Consider the following 14,985-nt stretch of genomic DNA (forward strand, 5'->3'; position numbering starts at 1 on the left):
GCGGAAGTCGGCGTTTCGCAGCCGGGAGCTGTTGCCGCTGGTCGCTTCGGCTCGGTGGGACTGTGCCTCGCCGTGGCCGCCGCGCTCCGCGGAGGGCTGTCCGGGGATGCCGCTCGGCCGCTTTCTACGAGGAGCGTAACCCGCCCCTCCTGCCGCCCGGATGGCACCGCCCGAGCGCTGTGAGAGGCGGGCGGAGGCGGGGAGGGAAGGCGGAGCGGGCCGGGGGCGCGGCCGGAGGCGCACGGGACTCGGTGCGGGCGGGGGGTCGTTTCTGTGGGTTCTCTGGAAGAACGAGCCTGCCGCTTCTTCCCCAGCTGTTGGTCGGTTTCCTCTTGCCCGAGGTGCCGTCGGGACGCTGGATCGAGAAGAGAGAGGGTAGGCAGCCCCGGGCGCCGGGACAGTGGTGCTGGAGCCGCTGGGGAGGCACGCGACCTGGGGCGCAGGTGAAACAGGGCGGTCGGGAGCCCTGCTGGTCGTGGCCCCGGAGCCGAGTCCGCGTTGCCGCCGGTGCGGACTGCGCCTTCCACGAACCCAGAGCAGCTCGAGTCAGGCTCGGGTAGGCGCTGAGCCCAGGATGCTGAGTTGTCTGGATCCCCGCACTCCCTGGAGTGACATTAGTCTGGCTTTGTGTTTCCGCTCCCTGGCCGCTTGAGGGGGAAGTGACCAGAGCTGGCTCCTCCTTGCTCGGTAATCGAGGCTTAGGTGCTCAGTCACCAAGTGGGAATTAGCTTTTCTCTCTTGCTACTCTGTCCGTTTTTATTCTTGGACTGCACGGAAGTGCTCGGAAATGAGTTCCGATGTCTAGAAGTGTTGGAAATTAGAGCTGACGTACAGCTATGCAGAAGAAATAAGCTTCCGATTTCGTTTATTAAACAAGATCGTTGCAGCCACACTAGAAAATAGACTTTTATCTACATTATCTGGTTTTCTTCAGACGTTTAAGACATGTTCAGCTAATCTTACATATTCAAGAACATTGCAGTAGTAGAGAATGGATATAATGAGGCTAGATAGATGTAGCAGCAGTATAGGTGTTTTGAAACGAGATTACTGTGGGATAAGAAGGGAGAAAATTGTGGCAATAGACCTGTTTCAATAAATTTGATGGGCAAAGGAACATTTAGGTTGGCATGTATGGTTCATATCTCCTATAGTTAGTGTGCATTATATCATTTTAGAGAAAAATGGGTACTTCAGTAAAAAATAATCTAAATACTATCTAGATGACACCCCTTGGATTATCTGATTCTAAGGAAGCTATTTTACAGCTGCATAAACTATAGATAACTGATGTCAGTACTAAATAATTTTTGTCTCTAAACATGCCAAGTCTGCCTTCTTGGAGGCTCAGTGAAAGTTTTACCTTGTACATTCATTTCAATATTCCTGATCTATTAATGTACTCAATTTTGGGCTTCCCTTTATCTTTCATCTACCTGGTTCTCTTGTGAGTTAAAATCTTAAATACATGTTCATTTTTATATTTGAATGAGTCATGATTTTGCCTTAAGAAAAAATCTCTTAACATTATTAAATGTTATGTGAAGGGACAGTCACAAATAGAAAAAATGATTTTAATAAAAATTAGTGTAAGATTAACTGTGATTGAGTGTTAAGATAATGCATCTTCTGAAATTCCCAATACATACACTAATTCAAGAGTATAACCTTGGTTTCTTATTTAAGTTTCAAATCATTCAATGTATTAATGCTTAGAGTTGAAAATAGTAAAGTTCTTTTAATATGAAAGTGGTACTCCTGACTCACCATTACAACATGTGCTTTGGATGGTTTTGAATGATTGTGTTAAATGTGACCTGGCCTGTTGACACAGCTTAGAAATATTTTTGTTACAGTGCAGTTACTGTTGACATATTTGACCGCTTCTGTTTATTTTTTCTCCTAAGTAACTTAAAAATGTCATTCTTTCCATTCGCCTGAAATGACTCCTAAATACAATAGATTGGTTGTTGGGATAGGGATATCGTGCATGAATATCTAATGTACTCCAAAGTTTTAAAATATTGAAATACAAAGACATAAAGAATGGTAAACCTGTAATTTATGCAAAAATAGTCAAATAGAGCTGGTCAGAAACGCACGTCAAAATCGTGGGCCAGCTCTCTTTGTGGTTTTAGCCAGGCCTGTCTAATCAATGTAAGCATTTTGAAGCACAAGTAAACAGATTTAAAGTTTTCCAATTAAATATGACTACAGTGATCCAAGGTGTTCTACCTGATTCTGCCCAGTCTTGAACAATAAAAATCGGATCTCTCTCGGCCAATCCAATTATTCATATAAAGCACTATTTAGAGGATTTCTTAAACTCGAAGATGACAAGATTTGAGAAAAAAGACAAGCTATAGTGTAATGAGAACCATTTACTCATGCATTTGAATGATAAAGGGTACATAGTAGGTTCTCTTTTGTCTTTAGATTTTCATCCTTGAAGGGCCTGAAAATAACCCTTAGGATGTTGTGGCTAAGGAAATAGATATGGTCCATTCTGGAATCTTCTGTTTGTCCCCTGTAGACTTTTTGATCCTGGGACATAAGTGTCTTGCTTCAGGAGCCTTGTTTACTAAGGTTTAGTGTTTGTTTATGAAGCTGTTTAATGTTCAGAACTGATCAGTTGATCTTCATTGGAAAGTGCTCTTCTTTAATGTTATCCAGAATTCCAGCCGCAGCCTGTGGTTTCCGGTAGCCTTCCCCTCCTCCTCCCTCACCTGAGCCTCTGTCTGCCTTCTTTTCGTCACTGGGGTTCTTAATCCGAATCTGGGAACCAGCCGTCTCAAATTTATTCGCGAATCTGTGCTTGTATGAACTCATGCCCTCACATTTAAGGTGGTGAAAGGCTCTTTATCTCTCACATGATTCTGAAAAAAAAAAAAGCCCGTGACCCCAAGAATAGTCTCCATTTGTCCACTGGTCAGCCGTCAGGTTCAAGTGTGAATACCTGTGAACCAGTCAACCGTGGTTGCCTCCAGTTTCAAAGGCTGGAAGGACAAACCGAACACCAGCTTCTAGATAAAATGAATTTCTTTATTTCAAAATAATTTCAAAGGAAGACTCAGCATCAAATAGAAATAATCTCGTACAGTTTTATCATGGTATGCTTAATAAGGCCTTTCTGAAACGGCTCCTTAAGCGATCGCATTTCCCACGACACGGCGTTGGTGCAGGAATTAGTGTACTGTGTAGATCCGTGGTTCATTCCCATTAGTATCCCGCGTCTTCAGCAAGAAATACCAAGGGGTTAGGCGTAGAAGGCTTTGTTTTCCTTGACTCTTACCAAACGTTAGGATCGTACAGAAGATTTTCTCAAGAAGTTCACACGCCAGCGTTTAGTCCCTGATCACGTGTGCGTTCAGTGGTACCGAGATCGCCACGCACCAAGCCCACTCATCGATTCTTAGCGCTGTTCCTGCGCCTCTCAGTGGTCCTCCACCCCAGCTGGCCTTCCCCGATCACTCCTCCTCGAATTACTTCTTTACTTGGCTTTTCCACCGTTGTCCTCTCCCCCTGTCCCTCCCATTCTCAACAGTCCTTCTCTAGCTCATTTTTGGCTTGTTCTCTTCCTAACCTGTAAATTCTGCCCTCAGGCTCAGTCCTTGCATCTCTTATCTGTCTTGGCATTTTCTCCCTCAGCAACCTCGTCCAGTTCCGCACAGCTTTAAATACCATCCATATGCCGAGACGTCCACGTTTAGGTCTTTCTCCTGACCTCCCCTCTGAGCTCTAGCCTCACACAGCCAAACATTGCATGTTTGATGAAAATAACTTGGCCGTATAATGGGCATCTCAAACTTCACACATGCAAAACATAAGGAAAACGTACTTCGATTATCACTCTGCCTGACAACCCACTCCGGTGTTCCCCTTCTCTGTAAATATAAGTACCATCTACTCACTCACCCAAGCAAGAAATCTGGGGGCTCTTTGATTCCATTCTTTTCCCTCAGCCGTTGTATTCATTTAGCAAGTCTTGTTGACTCTGCCTTTGAAATACATTCCAAATCCAGCCATTTCTCACCACCCTTATCGTCAGCTGACCTAGGTTACTGTAATCTTTTTCTGCTGATCTTGGCTTTTATTCTTGCCCGGACTCGATTTCACCGTAGCTACAGTACTCTCCAAATGTTGTTTATATTGTCATTGTCAAGATCTTTTTAATAGCTTCCCCTCATATTTACAACAAGGCCTAAATTTGCTAACGGCACACAGGCCGCAGCATCTGGCCTTTCCCCCTCCCACCGACCTCACCTGCCACTTCTTACCCAGCTCGTTTTCCTCCAGCCAACCGACCTGGCTCCTGGCGTGGACCAAGCGCCCTCCTGCCCTTTTGGCCTTTGCCCTTGAAACTGCCTCTGCCTGAAACACACCCTGGAGCCTCACATGGCTTGCTCTCTCACTTTACGTAGCTCTCTACTCATGTTATCACCTTTTCTCTCATAATACTCACTGTCTCCAGTCATTCTGGTAAATACCTGCTTGCTCGCTTGTTTTTTGTTTATTATCTCTTCCCCAGGAAGCTGAGTTCTGTAAGGGCAGGGACTTGCTCTGTCTTATTCACCACTGTAGGTGGCCCCAGTGCCTAGAGCAATACCCGACAAGTGAAAGATGCTTACAAAGATTTATTAAACAAACAGAGCTACCATGTTACTGATATAACCATCTGATTTGTTGGCAAAGTGAATATCTTTTTCTCATATTCTCTTCTAATGTCTACATTTCTGTACAACCAACCTATCAGATCAGCATCTCATAGACCGTATACTGCACATCGTCAAACCCTGTTAATTCTTTCCTTGTATATTGTCTCAAATCCATACCTTCTCCGTCTCCTTCTCTGCTTAGTTCAAACCTGGACAGTCTCTTACTACTCGATGAAACCTCCCTGCTTCTCCTTTTGTCTTCCGCGCATCCTCCGCGTTATCAACAGACTGACCCCTTTCAGTTGTACGTGTTATTTATCTTTGAATCTCTTGCAGCACCTGGCACTTTTTTCCCCAGCAGGAGCAGACACTCAGTGAGTGTTAAATGAATAGTCCTGCCTTTCTAGAAAGTAGAACTAATGGGCCATGTGGTCATTTTAATGGCTGTAGTTCTTTGAAAAGAATTTGTGTGTACATAACCCCCCTTTCTTCCTGTTTTAGAAAAGCTGAAACAATTTAGAGAGAAAAACAATAGCGATTCCTTGTTTTATATTGATTTTGATGGACTGTTCGTCCATAACCACACAGTGTACTGTTGGAGCACTTCACAGTGGAGTTTTGTTGTTGCTTTAATAGAAGTAGTGTTTGTGCTTCTCTATTAAAATGATTCTTTTCTCTTACGCCGAAGTCTCCAGTGAATGTTGACTTGCTGAGGAATTTGGGAAAAGACCAGCCGAAGTTCTCATTCCATGGATCCCTTGGGTGCCCCTTCCCAGTTTGTGGATGTGGAGACGCTGCCAAGCTGGGGTGACTCGTGTGAAGATGAAGTAACTGCTTCTGATACTGCGGCCGAGACGTTTCAGAAAGACGCGATTCGATCACCGTTTCCTTATAATAAGGATATCAATGGAAAAGTGGTTCTTTGGTAATTCTTTGAGTCACATCACAATGTGATATTGCTTTCTTAGAATTTCTTCTAAATTCTTTTTTCTCAGAATTTCTTCTAAACATTTTTTGTTGCGTATGCATCTACACCTTTATTGAGCTACCATTGACATAACAACAAACTGCACGTATTTAAAGAGTCCAGTTTGGTAAATTTTGACGTAGCTATACACCCATGAACCCGTCACCACAGTCACGATAGTGAGTATATTTGTCACCCTCAAAAGTTTGTGTCCCTTTGTCATCCCTGCCGCCTGCCCTTCCCTACCTCCGCAGTCTCACTCTGCCTCTTAGGTTAGTTTGCAATTTCTAGAGTTTTATATGAATGGAATCACGGACTTTTCTCAGTCTAGCCTCTGTCATTCATCATCATCATTCGAAAGTTCATCTCTGTTGTTGCATGTATTAGTAGTAGTACTTATTTTTTTTATAAAAAGCCTTATTGAGTTAGATATCATTCACCAATTTAAATTGTATGAGTCCGTGTTTTTAGTAGTTCACAAAGACATATAACATCACGGTGGTCACTCTTGGAACATTTCGTCAACCCAAAGTTCTGCGCCCATTAGCAGTCACTCCCCATTCCCCTCCCCCACACATACACACACTGACTCTCAGCTCTGGTCATCTGCTAATCTACTTTCTTTCCATTTGGATTGGCCTATTCTGGACATTGCATATAAATGGAATCAGTTGTCACAGCGTAACGGTTTTAAGAGTCAACAGTGTTACCGTATGCATCACTACTTCACCCCTTTTTATGGCCGAATGCGTCACTGTATCCCACGTTTAGTTTTCCTGTCCATTAATTGATGGACACTTGGGTGGTTTCTACTTATGGGGTATCATGAATAATGCTGCTTGCTGTGTCTAAACTCTTTAAACCAACCACTTCCAGCTCTATAAGCATTCCGTAAAAATGAAAGAGAAATATGAAAGAAGCAAAGGAATAGCATGGTTTTGCGAATTCCAGAGTTGTAGCAATTGCATCGAAAATCTACCTGAGGCGCCAGATTAGTCGTCCTGGGTCAGGAACCATTTTCTGTCGCTCGAGCCTGTGAGCCAGCAGGACCAGCGCTGCGAAGGGAGCGAGGCCAGCACCTTCTAAAGCCTTAGAAACGAGCTTTCTACCCGGCCGCTTCCCACACTCACTCACTATCCACCGGTCGCTTCCTCAGGAAGGGGGACGTGGCGCTGCTGAACTGCACGGCCATCGTGAACACCAGCAACGAAAGTCTGACCGACAAGAATCCTGTGTCGGAAAGTGTCTTCATGCTCGCGGGGCCCGACTTGAAGGAGGACCTCCAGAAGCTTAGAGGTGAGCCGCTTCCCCCGGGCGCGTCGCCGCTCGGGAAACGTTTGTTTTGATATCTGAAGAAGCACGTGTTGCGTTTATGAGAGAAAATGACATAGGTGTATCCATTTTGTTGTTCTCGTTAGAACTAAACAAAAACAGCTTTCGAAAACTCCGCATTGTGTTAGAAGCTTTACTCTCAGTAAAACTCTTCTATCATGTTCTTGAATTTTAAAGTGACGGTCTTTGTAGCTGGTTAGATCTTCGCTAGTGTTTTCCTGGCTGTGTATTTTCTTGCACTGATAAGCCTCGTGATTCGATACTGATAGAATGTACACATCCCTTGACTCTAGCGTTCTGCACTTTTGAAATGAAACAGACGTATCAGTAAACCCAACATACGTAAAGCCAACATATTCTCAATTAATTTTGTACTTGCTGCTGGGTTGTTGGCTTTTTTAATCAGAACATTCTTCTTCTGGAAATGAGAACAGGAAGAGCCATGTTCATTCAGAATCTTGTTTACCTTAATTTGCATTTATTTTCTTAAATTACCAACCTGGCAACCTTTTGTTATTGTTATTCAAACCCAAATGGAATATTGTGAGATTTCATCATACCGTTTTCTAAAAAGTATTTGTGAAATACAGCAGTGATACTCAGGATGTAAACAGCAGGTTCCTCCTGTGTAAAATCTGGATTTCTTTGACCTTTACCATTTAACACTGACAACTGATTTCTAACCTAATAAAGATATTCGAATTTGAATAAGAATACTTACAATGCCAGCTCCGTGAAAAAGATAAAGAGAGAATTGCATTATATGATCAAGAAACTGAACTTTGACTTTGAGGGCAGAAGAAGGAAAAAAAACCCTTCAATTAAACTAAAGACACGATACCATGAAGAACATGTAGAAATTAGAACATATACTAGGGGTAATACTGAGGTTTTTGATAAAAGTAACAGAGAAGCTAGTCTGGAAAAATGCATAATGGCGTGGGTGTGTGTATTCTCACTTACGCCTTAGAGCTGGCCTTAAGGCTGAAAAAAGGAAATAATAAAATTTAATACAGGTATACAAACAGAACGGGTATTTAACAGCAGGGGGTTGCGAGCTCCCAAGCTGGGGTTCATGTTCAGTCCCCGCCCTTTGCTGTGTAGCTAAGGTCAAGGGCTTTACCGCTGAGCCTGCGTTTCCTTCTCTAAAATGGGAGTCATGATCGTGGTCTCGGCCTCATTTCCTGACACGTGACAAGCACTCAGCAAGTATTTGGGGCTGGAAAGATGATCAGTGCCAGGATTAAAATAATGAGCACTAAGTCCTGGGCACATCCTCCTTTCAGTAAAGTCAGGCACTTCTGTCCTGACGGGGCCCCTCCGGGGACCCCCCTCTCCCGACCCCCTCCGTCCCCTCTGGGCGCCATCTGTGCCTGGAAGTCATTTTTCAGATTTAATAGATTGGGTGCTCCCCCTCCCCCAGTTTCCTAAATCTCCTGTCTTTCTCCCCTTTGATGTACTTCTTCATTTCTGTGAGTAAGTCTACTGGAAGATTCCTGAGAAGGGTGGGCGGGGGCGGAAAGACAGATCTTCCTTCTGCCTTCACACTTAACTGGTCGTTTGGTCGGAAATAGAATTCTAGGTTAGAAATCATTTTCCAGATTTTTTAAGGGCGTTGCTCTATTATTTTCTTTTTTAATTACTGCACTTGAAAAATCGCATGCTATTCTTATTCCTGATCCTTTGTGTATTTCTGGTTCTCCAGAAACTTTATGATCTCATCTTTATTTCTGATGTTCTCTTAATTTCACAGTGATGTGCCTTGTTGTGGTTTGGGTATTTTGTGGACTCCTTTGAGTCTAGAAACATATCTTTCAGTTCTGGAAGATTTCTTATTTGATGTCTCTCATAATTTCTTTCCCTCTGTATTCTGTTTTCTCTTTGGAGAAATCCTATTGGATGTTGTACTTTCTTATATAATTCTACAGTTTTTATATCTGTTATCTCTTCTTTTTCATCTTTTTATTTTCTGGAAGATTTCCTTATCTTCAGCTTTAATCCGTCTATTGAACTTTTTATTTCTGCTGTCAGATTTTTCACGTGGCTGTAAAGATTACATAAGTGCTTTTTCTGTTCTCTGAATATTCTTTTTGTAACATCTGGTTTTCTTTCTCTGAGAGCAGTAATTATGGTGTCGGTAGTTTTTTGGTTTGCTTTAAAGTTTCCTTCTCTGCATTGTCTATTTTTTGAGGATTTGTTGTGTTCCCTCTTGCTAGAAGCTTTCCTCACATGTCACTGTATTTGAGAGGGAGGAAGCCAAAAGTGAGGGGAAGCATCGTGGGCCTGGACAGGAGTTATCGCCGGGACACCCTTGAAGCTGATAATGAGCAGCAGCCCTGTCTTTTGCTTGGGGAGCCTCCCTCATCGGAACCTGTAGGCCCTTGGGTCTGGGCCGCTTCCTTTTCTGTAAAGGAATTTCCAGGGGTATAAGCGTGAGTTCTCTGTTTTGTAAGCCAATTAGGAGCAGAGTTCTATCGCCGTCACCCTTGAGTATTACACTTTAAATCACCCCCTTTCGGTTGTGCCTGGGGTCCTGGAGTTCACAAACTGTCTAGCTCGGCATCTGCAGAGAGTAAACCTGCCACTGGTGGTGAGGACGCCGCCACCTTGCCGTGCCGGCCGGGGGAGGCGTTGTCGGAGCTTCGACTGCCACAGATTGGACTCAGCTGCTGCTTTTTAGTCCCACTTCCCGTCAGAGCCTGTAGAAGTGCTGAGAACCCCCAGTTTCTGAGCCTTTCTAGTGTTCAGCACTAACAACAATTACAGCTAATGCACGTGCGCACCTTGCATACGTGGACCCGTGTAATCCTGTGAAGTGTCCCCGTTAAATTAAAAACGGAGGCACGGAGAGGCCAAGCACCTGCCCAGCGTGGCCCAGCAGGGACATGGTGGACTCGAGTTTGAACCGAAGCCGTCCGTCCCGAGCCCAGCACTGCCGCTCAGCACAGACCACCTTGCTTTGTGTTAGCCACCCCGTCCTGCAAGACGTTAGTTTCTCCGCGTTGCTAAATCAGTTACTTCCAGCTCATTGACCTCCACCTGCCAACATTTGAGGCAGCTTATCCGCTTCCGTGACGTCTGTGCGCCCCATTGTTCCCAGGTTGCCGGACAGGTGAAGCCAAACTGACCAAAGGATTTCATCTGGCCGCCCGGTTCATCATCCACACGGTGGGGCCCAAGTACAAGAGCCGCTACCGCACGGCCGCCGAGAGCTCGCTCTACAGCTGCTACAGAAACGTGCTGCAGCTGGCTAAGTACGCCGCGTCGGGAAGGGCCCCGGATTTACAGGGGCGCCTGGCCGTGGGGGCCAGATTGTGAGGGCTGTCGATAATTTCGGAGGACCCCGAGTGAAAGAAATGGCTTTGGGTAACTTGAGGATTTAACTCGTTCCCATTTTAATCTTTAGTTGGAATCTATTTCTTCCCATTGGTGCAGTTAAATTAAGAGTCTCATGCTCTACCAACTGAGCTAGCCGGGCCTGTGCAATTAAATATTGAGATGATTAATAGCGCAGTCGGGGTAAATATTACAGTAGATTTGTTGCCGGGGCGGGGAAGAAAAAGCTGAGCTGCGTTTTTGAATTAGTTCTGTATTACGTATGTTTTATGAGTGTGTGATTTTTGTGTTTTCTCTTTGGTCGCAGAGAGCAGTCCATGTCTTCCGTTGGGTTCTGTGTCATTAATTCCGCAAAGCGCGGGTACCCTCTGGAGGATGCTACACACATAGCACTGCGTAAGTGGTACTCGAGATGCTGTGCGTGCCTTGACGTAACACTTCACGAGTGGGGTTGCGGATGCTCTGCATGAACTGTTTTAAAAAAAAAATTTCTATCACTGATTAAAGGGCTGGAGCCAGAGGGGGCTTGTGACCCGATCTTGGCGCCCTGGAGGGAGGCTCGCACTGACGCCCGAGAGCTCTCAGTTTATTGGGTTGACCTTTTCATCCGTTTGGATAAAGGCTTAGAAGTCTTGCCATTAAATATGAAAATGATACCAAGCTAAGAATTCTGGCCAATACGTTGGGTATTTGAATCATAATTCAGAGTAATCTTAACAGCCTGCAACAGTGAAATCAAAACAGAGTTTAGAACATCAGATTCACATAGCACTTTGCAGTTTAAAACACAGCAGCTTTCACACGTGCCATTTGAATATAAAACCCTGCATTGAGGATTTAAAAAGGCGGGGCTCAGTCACTGCTAGCCGAAATGTCATATCTGTGACATAAAAACATGCTCGGCTCCACAGAGTCTGTGGTCTCGTTGTGTTATGTGCGGGTGGGGACCGCAGCCGGGTTCATGTGTGGGTCCGGGTTCTATGCCTCATGCGATGCTGGCGAACTCAGGGCTAGCGGTTTGACACGTGAGTGGCCTTGCTCTTAAGGGAGAGCGTGCCGGTGGCACATGCAGTACCCACCATCAGGGGTCAGAGGGACTCGTTGCGGGTTCTGTACCGCGTTTCAGAGCAATGGCACTTCACCTCTGGACGTCATCACAACCTGCGTCGAGCACCTGGCGAAAAGCCGCGGACCGTTCCCCAGAGGAGCGCGCATCCACGTGGGGTTTACACGCTGTCTCGGACTCCACAGACCCTGGGAAGGAGTGTAGACAAGCTCTCGAACTAGAGAAGATGGGCTAAGACTCATGACAGGATGGAGACTGGCCCCTTTAAGATGGGACAGTCTGTTAGAAAAGTACTTTAAGGGACCTCCTTGCATTGGGAACGCTCGCCCACGGGCCCAGTGACGTCTGCGGCAGGCAGCCCTCATTCGGGAGGAGAGAGCCATACCAGACGGTCTTTAAGACCCCTTTCTCTCCACCTCTAGAATTTAAAGACGAGGTACTAAAAGTCTTCTGTCCGCCAAAAAATTGCAAAGATATTTGCAGGTATAAAATTATTATCACATAGCCAAGAATTTAGGGTGAGGGTAGGCTTAAATGGTCTTATTTAATAATCAGTTATTTCTAAAACTTAGGTCCTTGTTGATCAATGATTTTAGAATAAATTCACATATTTTATAGTTAGTGTTCACATATACATACGTTAGAGTGAAATTCTTGAGCAGAGGTCTTTTCCTCTTCGTATTTATAATTCTTGCATATATCGAGAATGCTTTACATACGGTTCTTGCTCAAGAAATACATACTTTAAAAAGAGTTAAAGGAATTTCCTGTTATTGCCTCAACAGCCCTGTGCTTTAGGTAGTATGGTATCCATTTTACAAATAAAACGGGCTCAGAACTTTATCATGTTCTCAGGGTTGTGCGGGCTTGGAACATATGTCCAGACCTTCTGACTCCCAAGTCCAATAAACTGTTCATTATGCTCGAGCTAGAACTGCTTAAGGGGAGAACGACCGTGTGATAGCGAGCTAGCCTGCATGTCTGCTGAACGGTGCCTTCCAAGTCCCTGCCTGCACATAACGCTCCCCGGCAAGGCCTTTGGCAGTCTCGATGGTCCCTGATTCCACTTAGCCCTCGCTCTGTCGTCTTGAGCTAAGCCTTCTTTTATGTTTCCGTTTCTTATTAACATAATCATATGGATTAGATAAAGGAGCAGCAGCATTTTGTATAAAAAGCTCTGAAAAGGGAATAAAGTAGACTGATTTTTGGTCCCAATTCTACTAGTCTAACTCTAGCTCTGTGGCCCCAGGTAAATGACTTGATGAAATGCCATAGAGGTGTCAGCTTTGAGCAGAATACGTTTATCAAGAAAATTAAAAATGTGGAGGAATGAACCCTGGAGGACAGCAGTTGTAAAAGGTGGGCTACGGGTGTTTAGAGCTAAGCTAGAGATATCTGCTAAGTTAAGGGCTGGGCAAAGGCCACCAGCTCTCAGTAGGAAGATGATAGAGGACAGTCTGGATAACATCGAAATTAAGAAAATAATTCATTTTTGATTTGATGGGGTTTTGACAGGGATGAAGGGCCGAGCAGGACATCTAGTACTATCACTGAGTGAATGGAAAGACACTTGTGCTAGGTCATCCTGGTCAGAGAGGGAGGCCGCAGGGAATAAAAAGACTATGCTAGATAAGGGGAAATGGTCTGGAGTCAGCATTTTCTGTGGCCGGACGCTGTTCTAGACACTGGCAACGAAACCGTCAGTAAAAGAAAGCTCTTGCTGTCGTAGAGTTTTCATCCTAGCCGATGGGGTCGGGGGGCAGGGAGGATTTACAGTAAACGAGAAATCCCGTGAAACGTCTGTAATGATCGCTCCGGAGGAGAGCGGGTCGGGGAGGCTTTGGAGCAGAGCAGGCTGGGCAGGCGTTGCCGACGAGGTGTCGCCGAGCAAATGCCTTCGCGGAGGGAGTGATCCATTGTGAAAATAAAACGTGGAGGAATTCAGCTTTTCTCCGTGCATAATTTCTTTTTTATTGAATAATCTTTCTGTTCTTTTCCATAGGCACCGTAAGGAGGTTCCTAGAGGTTCATGGAGAGACCATTGAAAAAATAGTATTTGCTGTCTCTGAACTTGAAGAGGTATTTGGCTAATATTGTCGCGTTGTTTAAATCTTGCAGACCAGAATCCCCTATGAATAGAGATGCAAAAATCTCTAACAAAATATTAGCAGACTGAATGCAGCAACATGTAAAAGGATTATATACCATCACCAATTGGGGTTTATCTCAGGAACGTCAGAGTGGTTCAACTACAAAAATCAATTAGTGTAATACACCATATTAATAAAGGATGAAAAAATAATAAAGGCTAAGTCCACATGATCATCTCGGTAGATGCAGAAAAACATTGGACAAAATCCAACACCCTCACATGATAAATATAAATAACAGAGTAGGAATAGAAGGGAACTTCCTCCACGTGATGAGGGGAGCGTATGAAAAACCCACAGCTCACGTGTGGTTAACGGTGAAGAAATGCCGGCCGCAGTCCGCCCGAGGTCGGGACAGATGACAGCGCTGCTCTCCCCAGTTCTGGTCACCGTCGTACTGGTTCTCACCAGGACGTCGAAGCAACAAAAAGAAATACAGAGCTCCAGATGGGAAAGAAGGAAAACTGTCTCTACTCATAGGTGACATGCTCCGGTACATAAAAATCCTATGAAGTCCACCAAGATATTATTAGAAATAATAAAGAGTCCAACAGGGTTACAGCACACAAGATCAGTATAAAAAAGTAAATTGTGTTTCCACGTCCTAGCAATCAATAATCTGAAAATGAAGTTAAGAAAACAGTTTTATTTACAATAGCACCAAAAAGAATCAAATATTTAAGACTAAGGTTAACACAAGAAATGTAAGACCTGTACTTTGAAAACTACAAAATATCTTTGCAAGAAATTTTCAAAGACCAAACTAACTGGGAGGATACCCTCGTTCGTGAATTGGAAGACTTAGCGTTGTTCAAATGTCAGCGGTCCCCAAATCTTCCTGCAGAGTCAACAGAATCTTTATCAAAGTCCCAACTGGCTTTTTTTTTTTTGTAGAAATTGACAAGTTGATTCTGAATTTTGCGTGGACATGCAATGGACGCGGAATAGTCAAAATACCCTTGGAAAAAACAAAGCCAGAGGATTCATACTCAACCTGTTTTGAAACTTAAAATACAGCAGTCAAGACTGTGTGGGACTAATGTGAGAATAAACACATCGATCAGTGGAACAGAATTTTTGATGAGGCTGCCAAGACAGTTCAGTGCAGAAAAAAGAGTCTTACCAGCAAATGGTGTTGGAGCAATTGGACATCCACATGCAAAGGAAAGAAGTTTGACCACTGCCTCACATCATCTGCAAAAATTAGCTCAACATGCACATAGGACTTAAGTATAAGAATTAAAACTATAAAGCTGTTAAAAGAAAACAGGTGTAAATCTTCATGACCATGGATCAAGCCTGTAGTCAAAAGTACAAGCAGCCAAAATAAAAACAGATCAGTCGGTCACTCTTCAAATTCAGCAGTAAAAAGACAACCCAATTTACAAATGGGCAGAAGTTGCTGTTTACTCAAAGGGAGTTAAAAATTTATGTCCATAAAAACTTAAGAAGGATGTTTATAGCGGCTTTGTTCATAAT

The 14,985-nt window shown here is 44.2% G+C and overlaps 1 protein-coding gene across 2 annotated transcripts in view; it reads left to right on the top strand.

Annotated features, from left to right (window-relative positions):
• The first annotated feature begins 4 nt into the window (after nucleotides 1-4).
• The window catches only part of GDAP2 (ganglioside induced differentiation associated protein 2), a 48,784-nt gene continuing 33,803 nt past the window's right edge, over nucleotides 5-14,985 (top strand). The window contains exons 1-7 of one of the 2 annotated variants that reach the window (XM_016160883.2): nucleotides 5-179; nucleotides 315-375; nucleotides 5,344-5,580; nucleotides 6,779-6,918; nucleotides 10,055-10,208; nucleotides 10,598-10,686; nucleotides 13,359-13,435. In XM_016160883.2, coding sequence (XP_016016369.2) covers nucleotides 5,405-5,580; nucleotides 6,779-6,918; nucleotides 10,055-10,208; nucleotides 10,598-10,686; nucleotides 13,359-13,435 — 636 coding nt within the window. In that variant the 5' untranslated portion in view covers nucleotides 5-179; nucleotides 315-375; nucleotides 5,344-5,404. The remainder of the gene's footprint in view (nucleotides 180-314; nucleotides 376-5,343; nucleotides 5,581-6,778; nucleotides 6,919-10,054; nucleotides 10,209-10,597; nucleotides 10,687-13,358; nucleotides 13,436-14,985) is intronic. The other variant, XM_016160881.2, reaches the window with a different exon arrangement.

The sequence above is a fragment of the Rousettus aegyptiacus genome, unplaced genomic scaffold, assembly GCF_014176215.1.
Source record: "Rousettus aegyptiacus isolate mRouAeg1 unplaced genomic scaffold, mRouAeg1.p scaffold_m13_p_17, whole genome shotgun sequence".
NCBI classification, from domain to species: domain Eukaryota; kingdom Metazoa; phylum Chordata; class Mammalia; order Chiroptera; family Pteropodidae; genus Rousettus; species Rousettus aegyptiacus.